This window comes from Lontra canadensis, unplaced genomic scaffold, assembly GCF_010015895.1.
Source record: "Lontra canadensis isolate GAN:19392208 unplaced genomic scaffold, GSC_riverotter_1.0 scaffold85, whole genome shotgun sequence".
In the NCBI taxonomy this organism is placed as follows: domain Eukaryota; kingdom Metazoa; phylum Chordata; class Mammalia; order Carnivora; family Mustelidae; genus Lontra; species Lontra canadensis.
Genome location: NW_022631079.1, coordinates 3938481 through 3965602, shown reverse-complemented (window position 1 = coordinate 3965602; position 27122 = coordinate 3938481). Strand labels below are relative to the sequence as shown.

Below are 27122 nucleotides of genomic sequence, written 5' to 3'. Positions count from 1 at the left end.
ATAAAGGGGGGGGGCATAAAACAAACAAGAAGGCTTCGGGCTTTCTAGCAAAGGTTGAAGGATGTGGCAGTATAATAAAAATCATTAACAGATTTTTGTGAATACTCCCTATGCTTCACCATGAGATGTGGGTACAAGATAGTCTTGATCTCATTTGTATTTTATAGCATGAAACATGTGACCCAAAAAGCTTAATTTATAAAGTATAAGGTCACACTATTACAGGGTTGATAGAATTTCTCAGGGGAGGCTGTGCTTACTGGAGAGTCTAGAAATTTGGAGGAGCCATTCTGCGGGGCGAGTGCACCAACTGGTGGCAGTTGTATCTTCTGACTGAAATTTACCAGTGGCAGAGTTCCTGGATCCTGTGGGTGCCAGAATGGCGGCAGTGATGTAAAGAAATCTTTTGGCTCGTTGTCCCATGTTCTATGGTCAAGGTCCAGGGATGGGGGTAGAACAGCAGGAGGGATGAAGGACACACTTTGTACCCCAAATTCCAGAACCATGGCTCCCTATTGCTTTTTGCCCTCTTCCCTCTAGGAAGTGAAAGTGAGCTGACTTTCATTCAGCTGATAGCTTGATTTGCCTTTTCATGGGATTAAATATGCAAAACGGCAAGGAATATCAGCAAGGAATATCAGCAGGGAGCAGAGGGAGAAAATGAGCTTCAGCAAGTAGAAAGCAGTGTACTCAATCTCAAGCATACACCAGAGGGTTCAGTATTCAATCCCACAATGGCCTTTTGGCAACACTCATGACTCATGTCTCACAATCTATGTTGAGTTTAGAAGATCAGTGGAATGGGAGGACTGGAAGAGACATTTCACCTCCCCAGGAATGTGTCCTTCCAAGTGTTTCCAGACCCATTTTAAGTGAAAAACAAAAAATATAAAACTTATTTGACGTCAAAAATGACAACTGGAAAGATTGTTGATGCTGATTTATTTCTGAAGTGAAAATTACAGAAAGAATCACTGTATCCCAAACACAGTAGAAAACCATGTGTGAGAGAACTTATTTTGGAACAATAAATGGTTAAGTCTTTAAATGGGGAACTACTAGTTATTTTCTCCCATCATAGAAACGATTTCATTGTAAAGTACTTGAGGGGCATCCATGGCCCAGATAAAATCCAAGTGATTGTAAGGAGGGATCTTTCTGTGATAAATGAGGTTGGGGAGTTTGGAAAGCAGGAGGTCAACGTCTCGAGGGTCAGCCAGCAAGTCATGGCCTCCGTTCCACACTGCAATTGGCACGTGCATGTCTGTCAAGTGGTAGTAGGGAGGTGTGGGCTAAAACATAAGAAAGAAAGAACCCCAGTGTTTATAAAGTAACTGCACCTTAAACCTCAATACTTATTTCTTGGCTAGAGGATATTGCACTGGTTGATGATTTTTTTTCTGTTGAGGTGTATTGACACATAACATTGTATTAATTTCAGGTGTATAACATAATGCTTTAATAGATGCATATATTGTGAAATAATCACCCCCATTAAGTCTAGTTATTGTCCATCACACACATGATTACAGTTTTTTTTTTCTTATGATGAGTACTTTTAAGATCTACTTGAAAGTTTTTTTTTTCCCTGTCTCTCTCTCTTTTTAAAAACGATTTTATTTATTTATTTGAAGAGAGAATGAGAGAGAGAGCATGGGGGGGAGGGTCAAGAGGAAAAACAGACTCCCTGCAGAGCAGGGAGCCTGATGTAGGACTCCATCCTGGGACTCCAGGATCAGGATCTGAGCCAAAAGCAGTTGCCCAACCAACTGAGCCACCCAGGTGTTCCTTAAGGTCTACTTTCTTGGCAACTTCCAAATATACAGTACAACATTGTTCATTGTAGTCACCATGTTGTACATGACATCCTCAAGGCTTTATTGTATAAACTGGAAATTTGTGCCTCTTCACCCATATCACCCACCCTCCACCCCATGCCGCTGGCAGCCACCCATCTGTTCTCTGTATCTGTGAACTCAGCTTGTGGTTTTGTTTTCAGATTCCACATATAAGTGAGATCATACAGAATGTGACTTTCTCTGTCTGACTTATTTCACTTAGTATAATGCCTTCGAGTTTGATCCATGTTGTTGCACATGGCATGGTCGGGTTATAGAAGTAGATTCTTAGCAGTGATTGCTCAGAGAAAGTCACCTTTATTCACAGAGCAAAGTGGATGCAGTGTTTTAGGTCAGTGCTTCTCAAACTTGAAAGGGCCTGTGAAACACCTGGGGATCTTGGTAAGATGAAGATTCTGATTCGGTACATCTAGGGGAAGAGCCAGGATTCTGCATTCCCAGATGAATGCTGATACTGTTGGTCCTGGACCATGCATTAAATAGCAAATCTTTAGGCCACATTTCTTACAAATTAAAAATTTAGATTTCTACCCCAAATCAAGAAAGTGGATTTGATTGGATTTTAAGTATAATAGACTGTTTCTACCCAGACACTCTAAAATATGATCTCGAAATGTCTTATTTTGGCTTTGTACTGACTTACCAGTATGGTCAGTTAGCAGGTCAGTCAGTTCATTGAAGGGGTTGTTTTGTTGAATACTTGGCTGATTTTACTAAATATTGGATACAATTCTGAGAAAAGCTATCATCAGTCCCATTTGCTATTTCTAGAAAATCAACATTTATACATAGATTTTAAAGAGGCTTATAAAGCAGGACAAGGGAATTAAAAAATCATCACCAATTTTACCACTATCCACGGAGAATTTTTTTGGTTTTTTAGATCCTACTCTGCAGAATACTAATCCAATAAACTAAATTTTTCCGTATCTCACCTTATATAGTAGTCAACTTGTCATAGGAAAATATTTCATCATATATAATTTTCCATAACATTTTAATACTTTATTTTAGTAGAGAGAAGGGTAAAATGTGGAGAATATTCATAATAATAATAAACCTACCTTCTTTTATTCATGCTCCGTTGTTCAAAGAGTTTTCTAGGTGTTACCTTCTGGCTCTTAAGTTAGTGTCAGGTCTCACTTAGTTGAAGACCATCTGTGTTGTTCTATGGCTTGGCAGAGGGAGGGTGGGCTTGGGATTTGTTTTTTCAGGTCCCCTAAGATGGATGCCACTGATTATTGGTAGTAGAGCCCAGGAGAAAGGTAGATGCAAAGAATGACTGTGTTTTTGGGGTTTGAGGAGGCAATGGTTGGAGAAAAAGTGTTTTCAATGGTGTCTGATCTGATTGTACCTCTTTAAAGACATCAAAAATTGTTTCAAAAGGGGGACATCTCTACACATGAGATATTGTCGTGAAGAGATAGAAATCCCTTCTAAACACTGAGTTGTGGAAGCAGATGAAAATCAGTAGGGCTGTTTGGCCAGTACGTGGGTGGAAACTCCGGGGTGGGAGAAGAAGGAAGGGGAGAAGATTACAAAAACTGTAGAGTAGCTCTCTCATTCAAATGTAGCCAGTGATGGTCTGCAGGTGTACCCTAACCTGAGGGCTTGCAGATGTGTTCTCATTACATATTTGGGTGGGGCAATGAAGAAATTCCTGTCTGAATGCCTATGGGGCCCCAGATGGGATGGACCCAAAGCCTGGCTTCTTTGTGCAGCAACAAGGGCAGGGGGTGGCCAGTATGTCTGCCTCTCCAACAAGACCCCTGTCTGCCAAGGAGTATCTCCAGCCTTGATCTGCGAGCACGCCATCCTCACGTCTTATCTCTGGGAATATGGTGGCATCACTTCTCTGGCTGTTGACCAAGGAAGGGCTATTGTTTAAGAAGACCAGAGATTCCAGCTTTTTCTCCTAAACAGTTTGAATTGTCGGCTTGTTGTATCTGTGAACTGCACTTCCGAAAGGAGAGGGCCGTGTGCTGGGCGCTGGTATCCAGGGCAGGGTTGTGTAAGGAGGTGTGGGGTGATGAGTTCTAGGAGGTTCTCCCAGGTGGAGGTGAGGTTCCCTGAATGCAGCCACTGGAGCTGAGTTCACAGAGAGAGTATGGAGACAGGGTGATGTCTGGCATGATGAATGGATTCTGAGGAAATTACCATCTACTTTCTAATTTCCTTAAGGATGAGTCTGGACACCAACATTCCTTTGGAAAACACATGCCTGATGATCATAATTTCACCTTTAAAGTTTTATATCTTTGTCTTTCAAAATGTGAACAATTCCAACTTTAAGAAGCTTACCTGGTGAAAGTGCAGCATGTTCAGAGCTGGGCTTCCCCAGTCAAAAGCTTGGAACTCCCCAGACTTTACAGCCTAATGGAGAGAAATGAATAATACAAGGAAATAAAAACTCTCCCTGCTACGTGAAAAACAAAATTCAAACCCTTCCAGGTAGTTTACTTTCAATTTAGACAATTTTTGAAAAACATTTTTCTCCTTCCCAAAATTAAGACTATTGTTTATCCAGGACCAGATATTTATGCAAGTTTAAGTGTGGCTTTGCTTGAAATAATTTTTTTCTCACATGCCAAGTCATTAAAAATATCATTCACTTCTTTGCTACCCAAAGTCATTGTTTTTATAGGATTTTATTTTTATTTTTTTTAGAGAGAGAGAATGCACCCATGTGAGGAGAGGGGTGGGGAGGGGCAGAGGGAGAGGAAAAGAGAGAGAATCTTAAGCAGGTTCCACTTTCAGTGCAGAGCCTGATGCAGGGCTTGAGCTCATGACCCCAAGATCATGATCTGAGCCAAAATCAAGAGTCAGAAGCTTAACCAACTCAGCCACCCAGGAGCCCCTCATAGGATTTCATTTACATGGACAGAATAGCTATTTTCAGCTGGCAGCCACATGCCAGGAAAATTCCCTGCTAGGAGCATTTAACAGAGTATTTCAAGATTGTGCTTTAGGAAAAGGGCCAGGGGTTCAGGCACACAAAAGAACTTTTAAGAGCATTTGAGAAATGATACCTGAGACCAGTGGAGGACATCCTGAACTGAAGTTCCTGCTGGATTATGTGATAGATACACATCCAAGCGACTCTAGAAAGCAAAGGCACACACATATGTATATTGGGTTTCTTAAAATAGCTAAGATTTCAATTTTTGTGATCCAGGTCAAGTGCCTAAATGCAGTGTTCACCAAAGGAGCCAAGCAACATAGTTGTATGCTGCTGGAGAGTTAGCAAAGTGTAATTGCATGAGACAGTTGTTTGATTTGTCACCTCTCAATGAGGAGAGCTCATTTGATCATCCCTTTGATCAAAACGGAAATTGGGGCTCAGAGAAGTTTGGAGAAATGTCCAATGTGACGCAGCTCATATCAGGGTGGAGCCAGAGACTTTAATCTAGATCTCTAGCTTCTCAGCTTTCACTCCTCTCTACCCAGTGTCGGAGTACAGTAGATGTAATGTCCACATAGAAGCCTCTTGCTCTGTGGACCTATGTATGCCCATATAGCGAGGCATGTGTATGTGTACGTCATATATGATAGTCATATATATATATATATGACATAGATATTCAGAAAAAAAAATATATATATATAGTCAGAATACACATACAGGATATTTACAATCGTTGTGCTATCCCGCTATCCTATCACTGCTCTAATCCACTGTGACCAGACCCCGGACAACAAAATGAAATCGTGTCTCAGCTTGTATAGACTGGTTCATAGTGGGTCTTAGTGCCACTGTATAGAGGACCATGGCTAGGGTCAAACAAATGGACCATCATCATAGAAGAACGAAATACCTTTGCACATAATGTTCATGCGGAAGGATGAAATCTCTAATTCCCTTTACTCCTTGTCTCTATTTCACTATGAATTTTCTCAGAAGGTTCTCACAGATGGAATGCAGTAATCTGTTCTGCCTTTTCTTAGTGTGACAAGGGTAGACGGTTCCATCATACTGCACATACAAAATGGCAGCCATTCCCAGAGCCAAGGACAGGGACTTGTTTGCAAGACAGAGGGATGAGTCTTCTACTTACCATCCAAAACAGAAACTGAGGAAATTTCCCTTTGTTCACATATATTTTAAAATATCCACAGATTCTGACCAACACTGAGAAAGAGGACTGGGTGTCCTTGATTTCCATGAGGGCAGGAAGGCATCTGTGATTTCACCATTATGTCCCCAGTAGCTACAACACTTAGTAGCATCCTAGTAAATACTGTTTAGTAAGTAGATACCTGGAGGTAGAATTATATCTTCTTATCAATGAACTTGGTAAACCAACAATTCGGAGTGAGGATAATTGTCAAAATATAATAGCATTAGTAGCAAAACATATGCAATTCCTATGAGTCATATGCTTTGAACTATGTTCTCTAAGCTTTACACAAATTCGTTCATTTAATCTCCACACTAATACACTTTGTGGACAAGGAAACCAAGACAGATGACTGTAACTCAGCTCCAAAGAAAGGATTGGAGTTTAGGCTCTTAACCGGAATTTATATTCTTAACTCCTTTTGATACTGCACTTTTTCATATATGTTTTTAAAACCCAAACCCAATTCAAAACAATGGAAATAGCTAGATAAAGAGTACAGACAAAAGCTAACATAAATAGTTGCTCTGAAATAAATTTTATAAAATTTATGGGAGTGACTATCAGCATTAAGAACATTCAGTCAATGCTTAGACATCAGCAGAGAAGCCTGCTAAAATATATGGTTCAGTGCCTCCCCTCACAGAATTTAAGTATTACACCAATTACTTAGGGGGTCAGAATTGAGTAGAGCTCACTATCTACTATTTTTTCTATATGTTGTTTACTTTAGGGAGCACTTGGGTGACAGCAGGGAGCTGGAGGGAACGAAACTGGGAGCAATGATGTGACTTCCCTTGGGCTTATCTACAAAGCATGGACACAATTCTGAAGCTACTCCTAGTTTTTTTGTTTGTTTGTTTTTGAGTGGACTCCATACCCAGCGTGGAGCCCCACATGGAGCTTGAACTCACTACCCTCAGATCAAGACCTGAGCTGAGATCAAGAGTTGGATGCTTAAACAACTGAGCCACCCAGGCCCCCACTCCTCCTAGTTTTTCAAAGTACCATGTCTGAGTCATGGTAGAACAAGTCCTCAAAATGTTGCTCAAAATATTCAGAATCAAAATGTCAATGCATTTTGCATCTCCACTTCCTCATTTCAGGGGCATGGGGGGTTAAGGGGGTAGGAGAAGAATAAATGAAACAAGATGGGATTGGGAGGGAGACAAACCATAAGTGACTCTTAATCTCACAAAACAAACAGAGGGTTGCTGGGGGGAGGGGGGTTGGGAGAAGGGGGGTGGGGTTATAGACATTGGGGAGGGTATGTGCTATGGTGAGTGCTGAGAAGTGTGTAAACCTGGCGATTCACAGACCTGTACCCCTGGGGATAAAAATATATGTTTATAAAAAATTAAAAAAAATGTCAATGCATACAAACCATGTTCAAGTTCTTAGTGTCAAATCCACAAATGACGAATAAGGCATTGCTGCAGAGGAGATCCACCGTCTCCCGGGAGCACACCTCAGTAGCAAGAAACTGATCAAAAAAGTGGTGTGGGTAGAATATTTTGTCACCAAATACAAGCTGAAAAATAAAAACATTGGGAGAGCTTTGTAAACATGAAGTGGTGAAGAAGACTCATAAATTTGTCTAGTTGCAAATTGGCTGGTGCAAATTGGCTAGTGAGATTTTCGTATTTCTTTACATTGTTTCAGGAATTTCAAACTCTTTTTCTCATTTAATTCCCACTATAAAGTTGGGGAATGGACAGGGCAGATGACCAACATTGAATATTTATTGTTCCATTGAGAAACGTAGCGGCTGCTGAGGAGATGTGTAAGACATGAAGAGTTACAGTCTAGTTGGGCTAATAAGTGTCATGAAATAAAAATCATAAAACAACGTGGCAGGATGTCTAAGTGATGCAACAAAACATCAAAAGATCAGAAGCCGAAATGGTGACCCCATTGTATTTTCAGGAAAACCCTTGGAAAGACAATGAGGCTCAGAAGCTTGATTATTTGCCTCAAATCTTCTTGAGGAAAATAGACATGGGTTATCCCCATATTATATGGGAGGAAACAGGAGGCTAAGAAATAGTTGAGATCTTGTGCTTACCTAGAACTGACTATAAATTTCACAGATTCTATAAAGCTACCATCTTGATCCGAGCCTCAAACCCCTGACTTAAGGTCTAACACTTTTTAATTATTATTTTTAAACTAACTATCTACGTTGCCTATCAGAAAACCTGAGCCCAAGTAGGAAAGAAACACCTGCAGTAGCGCAGCCAGTAATGATACTCAAGGTCATCGCAAATTTTTCACGTTTTGAGCCAAAGCTTTACATATGTAGTTTGACGGTAGATAGAGTCCCTTGGGCTTTCAACACACAAGTTAGTTCAGGGTAAAAAGAAATGAATAGTACAAAGCCATGGAAGGAAATAGCATCATTATGTTTTACAGCCTACAGTAAAACTATTCTCCTGAAGGAAGCCGTCTTGGTGTCCGTGCGTGTTGGTTTAGGTAGGTGGGAGAAGTAGGTGATTGAGTGTTGGGAAAACAAGGGTCATTAATTCCCTCCAGTGTGTGCCTACTATACAAGACACTGAATATTTCCTGTTTATTGCACACTCCTGCCCTCTGGGACCCCTTTTAAAGGTTTGGAAAGTCAAGGGCATTTGATGAAGGGTCTCAAGGAACTTGTCTCCAGGAGTGTTGCTCTCCTTCCCCTTTTCTCCTTTCCCCTCTCCTTCCCTTTCTTTTCTTCCCTTCCCCTTTCTGGTTTTCTTACTTTTGTTCTTATTTCTCTTTCCCTGAATCGCGGTTTTCATACATAGGAAGGAAACGAAACGTCTATGAAGGGGACCGAAGCTCCCGCTATCGCTAAGCCACGTAAAGCTACCAAGCATGCGGATAGAAAGGGCGACCTCAGCGGTTGTGATGGGGATTCAGCCATTGCTAGGCAGGAACTAAAACACGCTTCCGCCCATTTCCATTCTTGGCCAGAAGCACGGTTGTCCGCGCGGTGTTTCCCTTCTCTTTCCGTCCCTCTGAGACCCACGGACAACTCGACATCTTAGATTCAGTTGAAGAGAATCACATACCTTGAAGATGGTTGAAGGAAGAAGCATGAGTTTGTTCAGAAGGGTTTTGGTGTATTTCACGGTGGCAACGGGAGCTAAAGCATAGAAGGTTTTGATTCTTTTAGCCAGCTCGGGGTTGGTAGAAAAGGCGATGAAACCTGAAACAGAATGACAAGGAACCAGTAAAGAAGGGTTGTATGCATGTGTGTGTGTGTGTGTGTGTGTGTGTGTGTGTGTGTGTGTGTGTTTTACAAGTGGGACATTATTTGGATTTACTCAGAGTGCTGTTCACTAAGAGAGAGAAACTGACCACCTCTGCTTGTTCAGAGCGATCAAATTTTAGTCTATTTGTTTTATTTTCGTAGATTCCCTCTAGGAACAGGAGGCTAGAACTTGTAAAAAGTTAAATTCTTTCATCTGACTTTAGAAAGCAGGCCAATTTTAAAATTCATGCGGGGTGAGGAAGAATTACTTATACTGCAAACAGATTTTGATGAGTTCAGATTCGTGTCATCACAGTGAGATAATTAATTAGCGCTTCATATGAGGAGGGTATGCAAGTGGGAAAGATAGAAAAAGTTTTGAAACTGACCAAACAAGATTTGAATCCTGGCTATGGGGTGTATTGGATTTGTTACTTTGGACAGGTCACCTAAGCACTGAAAGCCTCATTTTCCTCATCTGAAATATGGGACTAAAAATGAATGCTTTAATAGGGTTTTTTAAGGAACCAAGTGAGGTGAATTATAGAAGGTATTTACCAGGACACTAAGCACATTGTAAATGCTGGACAAGAGACCAGCCACAATAATTCAAACATCTACGCTCTGTAAATATACTCAGCTCTTGTCTGTAATTAATTGCTGTTTTGAATGGTAGCATATTAGTAGACTGGGATGTGATCAAAGAGTCGTTAAGCTAAACTCTATACAATCAAACTACATAGGATAATCTCTCCCCATGGTTAATAATAGCATATTGATTAGACAAAAGAGTTCTGAACAACAACAAAAAAAGACTTTCAAATGTGAACACTTACCTCACCCACCTCTGCCTAATTCTACTTAAGGAAGAATGGCATTTGCTAAGGGATTCTTTACCTGATTGCCTAATTCTGCAGATTACAGCCAGCCTATCACCCAGAGAAAGCAAGAGTCACACAGGAAGAGATTGTGTGGGTATCTATAGGTCCCAGCACAGTTAGGACAGGTGACTTCTCAGAATGCACTTCCTTGCTTAGAATAAACAACCCTTTTTGTGACACAATCCTAAAAGGGACACTTATCTGACTTCCCAGTACACAGAAGATTAGAAGATGCAAATGCAAAGCAGAAACACCTTCCAGAAATCTATGTGTGTGGCGACAGTGATGACATGTTATCCATTAGTGACAAAGAAGAATGGAATGTTCAAAATTCAAATGACTCCAAAGAGTGGTAGTTTGGAGTCACTTAGTGTCAGTTTTACTCATCTCCATAAATCCTAGGAAATCATTGCATTGCATCTTGAGGAAATAATTTTATAACCCTAGATCATTGAGGAAAGGTTAAACTCTGTTCAGTGTGTGCTATTAAAAAAAAAAAACAAACAGCATTGTGTCATAAGTTAAGGCAGATTTCCCTCCAAAATTATGCAACTTTTGTATGGTTTCAGAAATCGAAGGAGTCAATTTTGGTAATCTAGAACATATTCCCTTTTTTAACAAAGGATTTTGAGGAGCACCTGGGTGGCTCAGTCGGTTGAGCACCTGACTCTTGGTTTTGGCTCAGGTCATGATCTCAGAGTCATGAGATCAAGCCCCTGTGGGACTCCATGCCCAGTGGAACATCTGCTTGAGATTCTCTCTCTCCTTCTCCCTCTGCCCCTGTCCCTGCATATGCATGTGCATGTTTTCTCTCTTTAAAATAAGTAAATCTTTAAAAAAAAAAAAAAAGGATATTGACTCGATTGTTGACCATGTGGGATACATGCTGTGCTGTACCTGCCCAGATTCCTCCTCATGTCTGAGGCATTTATCTAACCCCAGTAGCAGAGAATTTGTGACTCCTGTCTGATTTTGCTTTTGCTCAAGAGAATCCATGGTTCTCAAAGAATTCTAAAGAGTCCCTTCCCCTGGCAGTCTTCACTGAATGGCGGGTCAACCAGTGGCCAAAAAGGCCCAGCCACCCAGTTCCACTCAGAGACTCTCAAGAGCCTTCTCATACAGAATTGACCAAGAGCTTTTTGGAACTGTGTCACATCCCCGCTGCTCCCTCTGCCTAGTCTTGCCTTCTGCCCTTTACTCTAGCAGTGTTTATTTATAAAACAACCTGAATACTAGTCCTCATCTCCTTGGGAACATGACCTATGACATAATGACAAAGGACACTGGGAAGCTCTTCCTCACTGACGTTTTTCTCTAAAATTTTATAGGTGAGTTAGCTCGGTTGGTTAAGTGTCTGCCTTCTCCTCAGGTCATGATCCCAGAGTCCTGGGATCGAGTCCGGCATCGGGCTCCTTGCTCAGCAAGGATTCTGCTTCTCCTTCTCTCTCTCAAATAAATAAACTCTTTAAAATTCTATAGGTGAGACCCACGCGCCCACCACGAACTTCAATCACTTCCCTGCATCGACGTTTATATATGGACCTACTGATTGCTTAGCTTCCCAGCACGGAATCAAGTCATCAGCTGAGAGCAGAGACTAGCATAAAATACGTCATTATTCCTCCTCTGTGACCCCTCCTTCCCCTTTTGATTCCACCTTTTCCTTCCCCTTAAAGCTTTCTCTCATGTGCTCTGGAGCTCACCTGATTATGCTTTATCCCAACCACTCCTCTGAGGTTGCTGTTCAGAAGGTCCCTCCACCTTTCTGGCTGCCAAATCCAATGGTCCCTTCTTAGACTTCAGTTCCCATGACTCATCAGTAGCCTCTTCCACAGCTGACCACCTTCTCCTTCTTGAAACACTTTCTGCCCTTGACTTCCAGAACACGAGGTACTCCTGGCTCCCTCATAGCACTGTCACCGTGACGTCCCAGCTCCTTTGTCTGATTCCTCCTCATCTTCTAGACTAAGAGCAGCCCGGGCTTTGTCCTTGGGCTCCTCCCCTTTCCTGTCTGAACTCACTCTACTGGTTATTGCACCCTGTTTCTCGTACATTTTGTACATTCAGATCTCCAGCAGGTGTCTGGCACCCAACAGTGAGAAAACAGAGCCCCCTGTCCCCCTGGATCATATCCGTTGTTCTCACAGCCATCCCCCTCGTGGACTGGGCATCTCCATCACTCCAGGTGCTCAGACCACAAATCTCACATCATTCTTGACCCCTTTCTTTCCCTTATGCCCCATATCCAACGTGGAGGCAAGTCCTATAGGTTCCTCTTCCAGAACACATCTAGAACTTAACCGTACACCACAGCTACCCACCCGCACCCAGGTCATGATCATGCCTCTCGTGGGTCACTCTAAGAATCCCTTAACCGGCTCCTCTACCCCTACCCTTGCTCCTCATTAGCAGCTGGGGGGATTCTGTTAATGGGACTGTGTAACTTCTAATCCTGTTGAGGGCCTTGAGGTCAGATCCTGGTACGCCCATCTTCAAAACTCTGCTCTGGTTTCCCTTTACTTAGAGTAAAACCTGAAATCCCTATAACACCCCAAAAGCTCTGAACAGTCTGCCCTCCTTAGACTGTGCCCACATCTCGTCCCTTGCTTTGTGTCCGATTCAGCTACACAATGAATCACCTCTCACCATTCCTTGAAAAGTCTGCAACCTCAGGCCCTTTGCACTTGCGTTTCCCTCTTTCCAGAACATCCGTCTTTCAGGCGTACACATGACTCACACCCCAGTCCCCCCATCTCCTTCACGCTTTTACTCAGAGAGTGCTAGGGGTATCCTCTATCTGAACTCGCCATGTCCCCTCTGATGCTCCCTCATAGCCTTTCCTGATTTATTTGCTTCCCATATCATTACCATTATTTAACCTACTCTGTATTTTACTTTATAACCCTTGTTACTTTCTCTGCCTCCCTGCTAGAGTATCTGTAGCACAAGGACAGAAATTTTCATCTCCTTTATTTATTGCTATATTCTTAGGACACATTGCAGATGTTCCAGTCATGTGGTTGAGGGGATGGAATGTTCAGTCCAGAGGCCAGGAGGTGCAGTGTCTAAGATTACGGGCTTGGGAGTAGGATGGCCTGAGCTGGGATCTGGGCTACCCTATTCGTCCTACCCGTGTTACCTTGCACAAGTTATTTCCCCTCATGTCTTATTTCCCCATATATACAACAGATTTGATCATTGTCCCTATATCATTGGATTGTCGTAGCCATTCCTTCATATGATGGATGGAAAGCATTTAGCACAATGACTGACATGCCTGCATAACCACTGGGAAGGGGTCTGTACAAACAAAAGCCCCCTGCTTCAGCTGCTTTTACCTACCAATGGTGGTGCCCTGGGAATGGCCAACATAGTGCAGCTTATCCTGTCCAGTTTTCTTTAAAATGAAGTCAATCGTGGCTGGGAGGTCGTATTTAGCCATCTCATCAAAGCTGCAAGAAAAACGAAGACAAAATAAAGCTGAATACATTCCCTTGCTATAATTTCTAAAAGTCAAGCCTATTTATAGCTAAGCTTCCCTCTGGGAAAATAGAAAACTGGCTTCTCTAAGCATTGCTGCTTATAGACCGGGAAGGAGTGTCAGGTGCTTTTGGGGGGCTGGCTTCTTATCAAGAGCTGAAGTCATTTCTGAAACGGAGCATTACAGCTCAGCTTAATCCAAACAAGATAGCCTCTGTTGGTGGGGATCCTTGCTATCCCTAAAAATGAATGTCAGATTTAATCATCATTTGTACACAGATTGTACACAATCTGGGGTCAATTGAGATGAGTCAGAGCGCCCTTTCTTTTACTCCCCAGAGATCAGCCAGAATGGTCTTTGGAAAATGGAAATGGGATTCTGCCACTGCCTTTTTGGAAACTGCTCAGCGACTTCTCATTGTGCACAGGGTGAGCTCTGAAGGCCTCAGTGTGGCCCGCGGAGCCCGCCTGACCTGTCTCTCTTTCTCACTCCCCCAGAGACATGAGCTTCCTTGCGGGCCCTAGAACACTCAAAGCACTTTTCTATGCTTTAGCAGCACCACCGAAATCTCTTCTGTTTCCCCCTCCATCAGCACTTTTTAGGAATGGGGCATGAGAGGGCCGGAGAAAGGAAATCTTTGAAAAGCTGGCCATGGTGTCCATATTAACTCCCTCACACCCTCCTCACTATTATTGATGGTGACTTGGGTTCTTGAAACCCTAACTGAGCTTGGATATCCTCCCAAATCTCGACGGATCTTCCTTTTGGAATCTGCTAAGGCACCAAATTTCCTTGCTTCGGTCATTTTGCTCATTCCATTTGAAAAGGGAATCTGCTCATCACACGTACTGAGATGATGGAGGAAAAGCTACCCTTGGACTCAGAATCCAAGAAGGGATTAGAATAAAAAGGACTTGCTTCTTCCCTCCTGAGAGTGTAATGTATTAAAATGGGACTGGATTGGAACAGGCAAACATGAATACCCACACTTTTTAAACTCGATTTTATTTTTCATTGTCCATTTATCCTTGTCCCTTTTCTTTACCTGAAAGCCCAGAATTCCACAGAGTCTGGGGAGAAGTATAGGTTTCTCCTGGCCCAGGTGTTCCCCCTGCTGTTCCCCAGCCACACGTCGTAGCCCGCGTCTGCCAGAATGAAGGCCAGGCTATTGTTGGGCAAATTGGAGATCCAGTTTGTGGCTGACGCGAGCAAACCATGTTGCAGAAACGCGACAGGTCTCCGGCCTGAGGGAGAAAATCGTATCCAAGCTTTATTTCCTCATTCCTCATTCTCAGATAATCACTGAGACAGGATATAGACTTTAGGATGACTAGAATGAAATACTTTTGCTTGATTGAGTTGAATATTTGAATATATCATTTTAATTATGGTGGTGGTTTCTCAAGCGACACAATGTATTAGATTGTGCAGTTTAACCTCGGAAGGCTATTGAGAAACTTATTTCTGAGGAAATTCAGTGTGAGGTTAATTTAAGTGGCTTGTGAGTGGTAAAGTGATAGGTGATCTTGCTTAATTTTATTCTCCATGTACTTCACAATTTTCCTGCGATGAGAACAAGATAAAATTTTTGTTTAAGTTAGTAAATGAGCCTCAGGTCGCCTCCCTTTCCTCTCCATGGTCACACGCATCCTGGCTAACTCTTCCTGATTCTCCAGGACTCAGCTAGGTCATTATTTCTAGAGCAAGTTTTCCTTGATCTCCACCAGCTGAGTTAGGCATCTGTACCAGAAATTCTGGTTTAATGTCCTCTGCAGAGTTCTAGCATTGCACTTATCACGTATCATTATAACTATCTGTTCATGATTCCGCTGACTTCATGGTGATCTCTCTGAAGACTGGAGATAAAGTTTCATCATGGTTTCGTTTCTAGAATGAGCAAGACTCACTAAGTTCTTAGGGAGAACTGAAAGAAGGAAGGGAGGAAGGAAAGAAACAAGGATGGAATGAAGGGAAGAAAAGAGAGTGGGAAGGAGGAAGGGAGAAAAAGGAAGGGAGGGAGGATTATACCTATATTCTCTGAATTTTTCTTCCCATAAGGAATTCTGTTGATCCCAAGGATATAACCATCTTCCGTTATGACATCATACTCTTCACTTGGGTAACCCCAGTAGGAGATCATCTGACTCTGATGAAGAAAAGCAAAGCTTCTAGTTTCAGTTGAGTTTTTAAATGCATCTAGTAAGTAGATAAGTTATTCTTGACTGGTCACGTAAAAGCTTCGGCTTGCCATGATTCTAAGTCATGGTAGTAGCTCTTGGTTTTATGGGTTCCCCGCCCCACAACTCTGGTAACTTACAATATTCATGGTCACTTCAGGGCTTATAGGATGTAATTTTCCAAAGTAAGCATGTGTGGTTCCAAGTGCAGATATCAAACTTGCCACAGTTAATAGCAACCACATTTTGCTCTTGTCTGAAACAGAAGAAACCATGGCAATGGTTAGCCTATGACACTTTCATAATACTTGTATTCTGTGCTAGTTTTACCTTCATGCAAGGTTTGATTATGTTCTGTTTTGGGCAATAAACTGGGACATGTGATAGTCGGCATAGGTATTTTAACGCTTCACATGTTTCACTCTCCTTGATGCCTTTTAAGAACATTCCCTACTTGGTTTTCAAGTCATATTGAGCTCAACTTAATTGATCAAAATGTCTTCTAATTGTCTGGCATAATATTATGTTCTTATTATGCCTTATGTTTAAGGCTTTTGTCAACTCTTTCTGAGAGCCCCAAGTCATGTGTGTGTGTTGGGTTTGGGTGGCATTGTGTCAACATTTGATTCTTTTAGATTCGATCTCAATACAACATGCATTCAAATCCATCATGATGTCTTTAATATTGTTTATGATAACCACTCCATAAATGCTTATTAATCTGAGGTAATCATATGGACTTAATGGCCACCATCAGTTGCTTAAAATATCTAACAACACAGTATCTAAGAACAAAGAGGAAAGCCCGTATCATGATATTAAAAGAATTTTAGTGATTTTCTAATTCAACCCCCTCATATTCTACAGGTAAGAAACAACAACCTACTTCTCAGAGAAGTTAAAGATAATTTCAAGTGGACCACATTACTGCTACTATGTACTTGACCAGTCTTTCACATAATGTCCTCTCAAATTTGGTAGGCTTTTATAAGTTATTTTATAAAGTCAAAAAACAGGGGCTCCTGGGTGGTGCAGTTGGTTAAGTGTCTGACTCTTGGTTTGGGCTCAGGTCTTGATCTCAGGGTGGTGAGATCAAGCCCCACATCAGGCTCCATGGGCAGCAGGGAGTCTGCTGGACATTCTCTCTCCCTCTAACTCTGCCCATCTTGCTTTTTTGTTTCTCTCTTACTCTTTCTAAAATAAATAAGTCTTTTTACAAAAGTAAAAATACATGTTAACTTCCATAAAATATCTGTAGCTTCTATGACAATAGATTACTTTCTTTAATATCTATTAGCTTTTATTAATCAGTAAGGAAAAAGACCAACAAATCAATAAATACTGGTTGAGCACATGAAAAAGCTTTCCTAGAAAGAAAAGTGGCCTAAAACCTTACAACTTAAAAACATTTGTAAATTTATAATTTATATATAAATTTCATTTAAAATCAATGAAATGTAAATTAAAACTATAATGTTATAATACCTATCAAATCAAGTTTGATAATTCATAGTGATGGCAAAATTGGGTGAAACAGAGACCTAAGTGTTTGTGGGAGTGTAAACTTCTGCTAGGTCTTTCAAGAGGAACCTGGCAATATTTATGAAAATTTAAAATGCATAACTCTTCTATTCCACATTTAGATTTTAATCTCAGCTATAACCACAAATGTGTCTAAAACCATCTATATGTATGAGGATGTTCACTACAGCATTGTTTATAACAGGAAAGATTGGGAATGACTTAAGTAAGTGCCTATCAGTAGAGAATATAATCTTATAAATTATCATGCAAACCATACAGCAGAATGTGATACTTCTTGTTTTAAAAAAGTGAGATGCAAATCAAAACTGCAATGAAATACCTCACACCTGTTAGCATGGCCATTATCAAAAAGACAAGAAATGACAAGTGTTGACCTGGGTGTGGAAAAATGGGAGACCTTGTGCACTGTTGATGGGGATGTAAATTGGTGCACAAAGAGTATGGAGGTTCTTCAAAATAATTATAAATAGAACTGTCATATAATTCAACAATTCCACTTCTGAGTATTTATCCAAAGGGGGAAAAAACACACTAACTCAAAAAATATTGGCACCCCCATGTTTACTGCAGAATTATTTATGGTAGTTAAGACATGGAAGCACTGTAAATGTCCACTGATGGAAAGATGGATAAAGAAAATGTGACACACACACACACACACACTCACACACACACTGGAATACTATTCAGCCTTTAAAAAGAAGGAAATCTTGCCTTTTGTGACAACATGGATAGACCTCAAGGGCATTGTGCTACGTGAAATAAGTCAGACAGAGAAAGACAAATACTATATGATCTCATTTAGGTGTGGTATCTAAAACAAACAAACAAACAAAAAACCCCAACAAAACCTAAACAACTGAACTCATGGATACAGAGAACACAGGGGTATTTACCAGAGGCAGGGAGGGAGAGGGGGAATGAAATGAGAGAGGTGGATTAAAAAGTACAAACTCCCAGCTATAAAATAAATAAGTCAGGGGGATATAACGTACAGCATGGGGACTATAGTTGATAACAATACTGTATTGTATTTTTTAAAGTTGCTGAGAGAGTAGATCTTAAAGGTTTTCATCACAAGAACAAATAATTCTGTAACTATGTGTGGTGACAGATGTTAACTAAAGTTAGTTTGGTAATCATATTGCAATATATAGAAATATTGACTCATTAATGGTGTACATTGAAACTGATATAATGTTATATAGCAATTGTATTTGAATTACAAAATAAAAAGAAGAGATACTATAATACTCCCCAAAGAGAAAAAAGTGAGATAGTATATATATATTTATATGAAAATTTATCTGAACTGGTTGTAAAAAAAAGGCACAGAATACAGTTCATTTGGTTTATCTAATACAGTCTGTGTAGTACCATTTATAAAATTAAGAAGGTCTCATTTGAAAAGTGAAACTAGAACACCAAAATTGTTGGGCATCTTGGTTGTAAAGCCATACTGCCCAGTGACAAAATCTGCTAGTTATAAAAGGAATGATTTTTTTTTTATTCTGAGTTACTGGGGTTGCCCAATTTAAAATTTATCAGTCTTGCTTGTCAACATGTGGTAGGTGGGACATCTGGTCAGCATTTTCTCTAGGAAAATAAGGAATCCTGCTTATACTCAAACTTATTAGAATTAAACTGATGTTCTTTACCATTTTTGCATTTTTATAGAAATTGCAATTTACAAACCTTTTCCAAAGGAGCACTTTCATAGCCCTTTACTTTTCTGATCTTGTGATGGCAATTATCACTTATTTCTCAGCATAGACAGACTATTTGACATTAGACCCAGAACATCTGAAGTCCCTTCTGTGTTGTAATCACCAATTACAGGTCTTCAGATATTAAGCTGGTGAAAAAGCCTCAAGGGAGAAGTAATGTTTGTCCCCAAATATTTGAAGAGACGCCATGTGAAGGACAGTTTCAAATCAATTCATTTTTAGAGCGTCAGAAATAAGTTATTCAATAAACATTCATTAAGGAACTACTGAGTGCCGGGGCACCTGGGAAACTCAGTGGGTTAAGCATCTGCCTTCGGCTCAGGTCATGATCTCAGAATCCTGCGGTCAAGACCCGGCATTGGGCTCCATTGCTCAGTCGGGAGTCTGCAACTCCCTTTCCCTCTGCCCCTCCCACGCACTCATGTTCTCTCTCGCAAGTAAAGAAATAAATAATCTTAAAAAAAAAAGAAGAAGAAGAAAAGAAACTAGTGAGTACTAGGAGCAGTATTCGGAGGTCACACATGGAAAGATTTTCATTCTGTATAGAGAAGAGCTTTGTAAGATTCGGGTCATTGGACTCAAGTGGGATTCTTTGGAAAGTGGTGATTTCTCAGTTGCTGATGTTTCAACAAAGGCAGTATAACCATTTGTCATCATACACGTAGAACGCTTAGTATAGTTTGCAGCTTACAGGAGAGCCAGACTGAAGGTCTCCAGACCTCAACCTGACCCTCTGGTCTAAGTTTGACCACTTCTTTACTGTAGGGTTAGATATAGTAGTGTCTCTTACAAATGTCTTTACATGTCTTTACAAAGATATTTTAGAAAGGGACAAACTCATACATAAAGAACAACCAACAGTGTTTTAACATTCAAACCAGAAAGATCTGATCAAATATGTCTAGGAGCCATAATTTTCACCTTCTATTGCCTCATTAAGTGATTTGGCATTGTAAAGTGAGGACACTTTACCTATGGTTTAAGTTATAGGATGTCCCAACAACCCAGTCATAAACATGAGCTCACAGACGTTCAGGGGCAGGTTAAGTGTGCTCAAAATGCCCATGGGCCAGCTCTAGGATGGTACCAGTAACTAACATCTGCAGAGGGTTCACTGTGTCCTGGGCAGGGTGTCGCACATGTTGAATTACCTTCTCTGAGATGGTTCCCTTTTTGAGAAAATACAGCCAGTAATGGTGCATGTCCCAAAGTTATTATCCAAGCCCACGAAGATAATGAAAGTTCTTAACAACATGGCAGGCATATCATAAACTCTGAATAAATACAGTTACTATTACAGTCATCCCATTTGATTCTCATGATAACCCTATGCAGTAGATAGCATTTCAGTCCCCATTTTATGGATAAGTGAGGTGAGGCTAAAAAAAGGGCTTTGCCAACAGGTAGCTTGAAAGAAATTGACCCCATGTTTGAGACGAGGTAGTCTGTCTCCAATGATTATGTTCTCCACTATAACGCCTCTTTAGGATGGCCTAAGGCCAATGTCTATAAGGAGCTGCTTGGGACGTCGACCAGGGGTTTATATAATTTGGTCTGAAGTTATTTGGAGAGGTGTATAATTTGAAGAAATTCATTAGTAGCCTCTGAATTTTAGCAATGGTATTAATAAAAGTTGATTCAATAGCACTTGGATAAAATTAAATTATTCAATATAGTATATTAATACAGCTAACTCATGATGCTAGAGAACTGATTTTTGCTTCTCAGAAGGAAGAATAAGAGAGATAAATGTTCACATTAGGCATTCGCTATAAAAATGCTGAAGTAATAAGCAAATCTGTCATCTAGTAATTAATAAGTTCACATATAAATAAAAAATCCAAGAAAAAATAAATAGGATTTTAAAGAATGAGCCTTAACTTAAATACATACATTTATATAGATGAATATATATACATTATATATATACATTTATATAGATGAATATGCAACAAATATTAAAGATCTTAAAAAATTCAAGGGTTTATAGGAAAAAAATGAGTTCAATAATTCAAATACGAATTTTGCCCAGCAGAAGTTATACTCACGATCTCCTCAGAAACAAGCTCGTATTTCTCTTGATGTTTAGTATCTTGGTGAAGGTTGCATTTCCTTCTTATATACAAAACTTCCAATAATGGCCAGAATTACTCAGCCACTGATTACATTCCATAAATCTTAATATCTGGACATCATCTGATTATCAGAGGACAAACCTAAAAATCAAATACTGCATTGATTTTCACATAGTATCGAGATCACACCTTTAATTTCTAACAACCACAAATATTGGCCAAAGGAGTCATGCCCAAAAGGGATTTAGGAAACATTAAAAATGATTCTTGATAGCTTAAACATATAAAGAATGTTGAACCAAAGGTATAAGACAAATGATTATGTAGTGTAGCTCAGATAAAGGGACCTAAGATAATAAAAGGCCTCCTCTTGTTCTTTAAAAATATGGCACATAAACTCTTCTGACTGGATACTTACATAATCTCCTGCAATTGAATGTAATCAGCAAGGATTAGTGTTTTATTATGCTCTTTGATCAGGGTCTCTAACTCAGCAGATAATGATCTAGCTCACATAGAAAACCCCAGCTGCTGCCCTTTAAAAACATGTGGGTGGTGTCATTTTCTTCATACAAAATCATTACTTGGAGTTTGAACAATGTCATTGTGTTAATAAATGACTTGTGGAATTAAAAACTTAATATTTAAAAACACAGTTCATCCTTTATAACCACCATGAGCACCCATAGCTTATAGTGAGAGAAAAAGAGAATCGTGTTTTGACTTCTTAAGATAGTTTGCAAATTTATTTTTAGGAATCATCATTTTTTCAGTAGCACTTATATTACCTGCAGAAATTGTGAAGAAATAATCATTGCCGGAAGGACCACAATCGTGGGCTATGACAGCAACTTTTCACCAAGTACCCTCATACAACTGAGCAGATGTGCTTGATTTGAACAAACTAGGAAAAACTTAGGGCATAGCCAGTACCACAAGTATTTGCATATACTTATGTTTCTAATATCTCAGCTTCACTCAGCTCTGGTTGATTGTCATTGAAATTGGAGATTTTTGAAAAGAGAGTCACACAATCTCCTAGGGTCAATGTGGAACGGGAAGGTGTTGCTTGCTCTCCTAATGCAATCTGAATTTACGTCCCCAGCAGGCGGGAAAGAGCTTGACCACGTTTTTCATGTCATCATGTGTACTCATGCAAAAAGAGAACGCAGGACGTGTTCCCTTGGCCTTTTATTGTAGCTGCAAAGCGTTTGGAGTCAGAGTGTGGTATATCTAAACACTAGGGATCTTTTAAAGAGACCCATAATTCTTGCCATAACAATGCAGCCAATCGGCCAATTGTTTCTTTATAAGTACCTTAAATTCTGATTCATTAGGGGTAATTGTGGTAATCATAGAAACTAGGAAAGGGGAGTTAGTGTCCAGTGTGCAGCATATGCTAAGGGCCATGAGGAAACATATTGCCTTCTGTACTATATCAGCCCCTCTAACCTCCCTCACCCTGCTCACTGTCCTTTTCCCCTTGCAACTGTCCTTCATGTATATACAGGTCTCAGCTCAGTCTGTATTTTCCTGACAGTGCTTATCGTTTCTCCATATTGGGCTTCACCCTTTATATGCACTGCAATGGAACCCTATGGTCATCCCTATCATAGGACTTACTGATCAATGGGCTTTGTCAGATCTCTTCCCTGGCACACAACACACACACACTCCATAACTGTAAGGGGTTCACCTTGTTCAATCACTATTCTATCCCCAGTGCCTACCCCTTGTCTGGAACAAAGTACACAATCCATAGGTATCTGATGAAAAAAATCATTAAGGAAAGAAAAAGAATTGCCAAGTCATCTATACACATGCATAAGCATACCAAATACGCTTTGTAATATTAAACTACCTGGTGGATATTTTAAAAATCTGATTAATTGAATGTAAATCAAATGAAAAGAGGATATCAAAGTACACATGAGAAAAATATATGTATTAAATTATTACTATCTCTTATTTTTATGCTCATAATAAGAGATTTTACTAATGATAACAGAAAGCCATTTATAAGCTGCTGAAAGAAAAGTCGTAATTTAGGAGTTGTACCAATTGTTCCATGGAAACCACCTTGACCACATAGTCTTTGGGTTAGATGTTATCAGAATCCACCGATGCAATTAATGTTTGTGTCTTTAATTAGGACACATGAAAACATGACTCTGGTGTGGAAAGTGTCTTTGAATAAGACTATACTGTTGAGAGAAGAGGTCAAGGGCAGGAGGAACGGTTGTACCTATATAACCTTATGTTAGGTGACTCAAGGCAAAACACTTACTCACCGGGCCTTAGTTTGTGTAATAAACTCTATAACAGTAACAACACCTACCCAACTACCTGGTGGGCTTCTCAGAGAAATATCCCGATTTTCTTTTGTTGCTTCGTATCTTTTCTTCAAGATTCGGGGTTCACTCCAAATGTCACCTCCGTGATCACATCTGAATCTCCCTGTTGAGTCAGTGGTTCCGTCTCCTCATTGTTCTAGGTCCTTATTGGTCCCTGTGCACTGACATTTTCCATATTTTAAATCTAAGCTGTTTTCCTGTCCAGATGGTGTCTGCTGAGAGACATAACAGATAGGTAGTTGAATGAACCCATGAACAGAGATCAAAGGAAATAAAACATAAGCAAATGGTTTGGGAAACTTAAAGAGCTAGAGAAGCAAATAGAAGATAGTGTTTTCAGTAGTGTCCATAAGACCCCTAAGGTGACACCAGCCTGTGGGTGCTGTCCCATATAGAGTGGGGGAGTTTCTCATGCTTATTTCTGGGCAGAGGGAAGAAGAGTTCAGGTCTAAACGTATGGCTTTAAGGTCAAACCCACTAAGTCCAACAGTCACCTGTTGTCTCAATGGATTTACATCAGTTTGGAAAGTCAGGATGATAGTGCCTACCTCTCAGATGGCTTCTATAAAAAATAAGTAAGTTCTACTCTCCATTGCATCAGGCATGGCATAAATTCTTAGTAAATGATCCTTTAAATTTTTTATAATGAGCAATTTGACCACTTGCTGAAGGCCTCATTCCCCAGTTTTTCTCTTGAGTGCTTATTATATGCTTGAAACTCTCAGAAGCCAGAAAGAAGATCTTACAAAGGGCAAGCCAGGTTCGTGCTCTCTAGAAGCTTTGGTTTGGAGGCACAGGAAGGTGTTAAAGAAATGGATACAAGTCTTGGTGGATTGTACAAAGGGCTTGAGGGAGTCAAGGGCTCTTTGAAAGAGAAGAGCCACACTATTTAGGAAGGACAGGTTGGGAATGTTTCTCCGAGGACAGAGCCGGGGCCAGGTGACAAGAAGGAGCGAGCCTTGTGGAGAGTCCGTGAAAAAGGGCAGGGGTAAGAGCAAGTTCAAAGAGCATAAAGTACAAAAGGACTTGTCACGTTGGAAGGACATCAAAGAGGCTAGTGTGGCAGGGATCTGATGGGCAAGGGTGAGAGACATGAGCCACTCCTGGGGCTCATTTAATCTGTGATAAGCAATTCTGATTTCATTTGAAGAGTTGAAAGGCTTTGAGCAGGGGAAGGCCTTAACTTGTTATATATGCATTAACAATCAACCTAGAAGCTATGTTTTTAAAAAAATGGTGGGGAGAGGTAAGAACAAGAACAGGAACATCAGTTGGAAACTTCTGCAATGTTCCACTGAGAGATAATACAGGTTTTGATCAGAGTTCTAGTAGAGAAGGTAAGAAGAACCGATTCAAGATATACTCTGTTCTTACAGAATTTGCTAACCCACTTGATTTAGCAGGGATTGGGATGGAGGTAAGAGAGGAAACAAGGGTGATCAAAGGTTCTTGCTCCGATGGTCTGGGGGGAAATGGTGATGGCTGCATAGACGGGAAGTGTAAGGAAGGAACAGATGAGGGGTGAAGGTAGGAAGCCAACACATTCATTTTTTTTATATATTTGACACATTGATGATAATTATAAGTAGGCAGTTTTCATATGAGACTGGAGTTCAAAAAGTACTGTATTGGAGACACAAATGTGGCCATGATTAGTATACAGATGGCATCTACAGATGGGATCACCTAGAAGAGCGGCTCTCAATTTTGGTTACACATGGAATCATCTAGAAAACTTTTAAGTACTGATGGCCAGTCTCCAGTCCCCATCCACTGAATCAGCCCTAGGGTGCTAACCAAACCTTGGCATTCAACAACAACAACAACAACAACAACAAAACCACTTTATGTTAATTCTGATGCATTTCTGAGACCTGAAAACCACCAACCCAGGGAGAAATTGCAGAGAGAGAAGGGAAGATGGTCCCAGACTGAGCTGTAAGGCATGGCAGTGCCTAGACACCAAAAGGTCCCTAGCAAAGGGACCTCACAAAGAGCTGTCAGGTAGGCCTCACAACAGATTTGGGCCCCTCAAGAGACTGTTATGAAAAAATGTGACTAACTGGTTTCAGGGTCACTAAAGGGTCAGGTATGGTGAGGACAGATACAGTGTTCTTATACTGATTTCTTATTGAACTGTATATACAAATGATAAAGGATATACATATTGGGTCCACGTTTGATTACTTTGTGTACATATCCATATTTGAGTAACCACGGTCCAGGTGGAGATATGGAACGTTTCCAAAATTCCATAAGGATCTCTTAGGCTCCTTGGAGGTTCTTATCCTCCCTCTCCTTCGGGAAGTAACTGCTTTCTGACTTAGACAGTATGGATGGGTTCATTTTGCACATTTTAAAACTCCCTATCAGTGGAATTCTCTAGGCTGTATTCTTTGTGTCTTGCTTCTCTTGTCCAACGTTATTTCTGTGAGCTGCACCCATCATTCCTTCACATACAAGTGATTTGTCCTTTTGCTAATTCTACAGTCTGTGATTGTACGAATTTGCCACAATTCATCTACTCTCCTGCTCAGAGGTAGTTCTCGGCATTCACGAATGAAGTTGCTATCCTTGTCTTTTGACGGACATACCTTTCTCCTTTAATGGGTCCATTCTTAGGGATGGGATTACTGTGTCATTAGGATATGTGCACCTCTAAGTTCATTAGATTTTGACACACAGTTTTCTAAAGAGTTGTGCTAACTTAAACCTCCTCCAGCAAGAAATGAGAGTTCCAGTTTTTCTATATACTCGCTAACATATAGTACGGTCATTCCTTTCCCTTTTAAACATTCCGGTAGCTGCGAAATGATATTTCATTGTGGTTTTAATTTTCCTTTCCCTGATTAATAATAAAAGACATTTTCGTAGACTTACTGAACATTTTGATCTTCTTTTGAAGTTTCTGTTTCCATCATTCGGTTGATTTAATTGAACTGTCCTTTTTATTATTGATTGTGGGAATTGTCCCTATATTTTGGATATCGGTCATTTGTCAGATGCATATGGCATGAATATTTTCTCCTAGTTTCCTAGGGGTTTGCTTTCACAGTGTCTGAATAGTATCTTTTGGTGAAAAGAGCATTCATTCTGATGAAATCTAATATCTCAATTCTTTAATGGTGCTTCTCTGTCACATGTAAAAATGTTTGCCTGCACCAAGGTCATGGAATTCTGTTTTCCTCTAAAAATCTTATTGGTTTACCTTTTCACATTTAGGTTTGTGATCCATGTCAATTTGATTTTTATATTTGTAGAGAGTAAGGGTCGATGTTAATTTTGTTCTGTGCAGACGCCTGATTGGCCTAGTGGCCTTCCCACTGAGTCACAGTGTCCCCTGGATTGTAAATCAAATGTGGCATCAAATACAGCCCTGAGGCAGGCCCACATTATGGCCACTTTCTAAGAAGTGGCCATAATCTTCCCTCATATTCTGAGGTATTTTGCCTGATTTGTTGCCCCAAGATGGGAGAAGTACGTGAAGCATGTGGATCAAGACTCCTTCACACTTTCACGGCTTCTTGGTTGGATCAAATAGTCTAAGAGCTTCCACTCCACCCTGACATTCACACGCAATGTGATAGAGCAGGAAATTATTCGCTCCGAGACATCTCTCCTCTTGTGGGTATTCCAAATTCTCTCACCCCGCAGAGCATGATTTGTGGCC

General features: G+C 40.4%; 1 protein-coding gene across 6 annotated transcripts; it reads right to left on the bottom strand.

Moving 5' to 3' along the window:
* Window positions 1-924: 924 nt before the first annotated feature.
* On the bottom strand, window positions 925-23662 carry LIPF (lipase F, gastric type). Of its 6 annotated transcripts, XM_032883037.1 has the most exons (11): window positions 23445-23662; window positions 21072-21239; window positions 15892-16007; window positions 15603-15720; window positions 14620-14818; window positions 13436-13545; window positions 9031-9167; window positions 7362-7508; window positions 4889-4960; window positions 4161-4232; window positions 925-1292 (listed from the first exon to the last, which is right to left on the bottom strand). In XM_032883037.1, the coding sequence occupies exons 3-11, from the start codon at window positions 15994-15996 to the stop codon at window positions 1059-1061; spliced, it is 1194 nt and encodes a 397-aa protein (XP_032738928.1). In that variant the 5' UTR covers window positions 15997-16007; window positions 21072-21239; window positions 23445-23662; the 3' UTR covers window positions 925-1058. The 6 variants fall into 6 exon arrangements, with proteins under 6 accessions (XP_032738928.1, XP_032738930.1, XP_032738929.1 ...); XM_032883039.1 differs by lacking the exon at window positions 21072-21239; XM_032883038.1 differs by lacking the exon at window positions 23445-23662 and having other exon boundaries at window positions 21072-21252.
* Between the last annotated feature and the right edge of the window lie 3460 nt (window positions 23663-27122).

Bases quoted from the DNA above. Each gene is read 5' to 3' on its own strand.
- LIPF (XM_032883036.1), bottom strand. From the start codon at position 16,026: ATGGTTTCTTCTGTTTCAGACAAGAGCAAAATGTGGTTGCTATTAACT. The intron at 14,819-15,602 runs GTATAATCCTCC...TTTCTCCCTCAG, and splicing joins GAAAAATTCAGAGAATATAG to GCCGGAGACCTGTCGCGTTT. The intron at 4,233-4,888 runs GTATCATTTCTC...TCTCTCCATTAG, and splicing joins ATGTCCTCCACTGGTCTCAG to GCTGTAAAGTCTGGGGAGTT.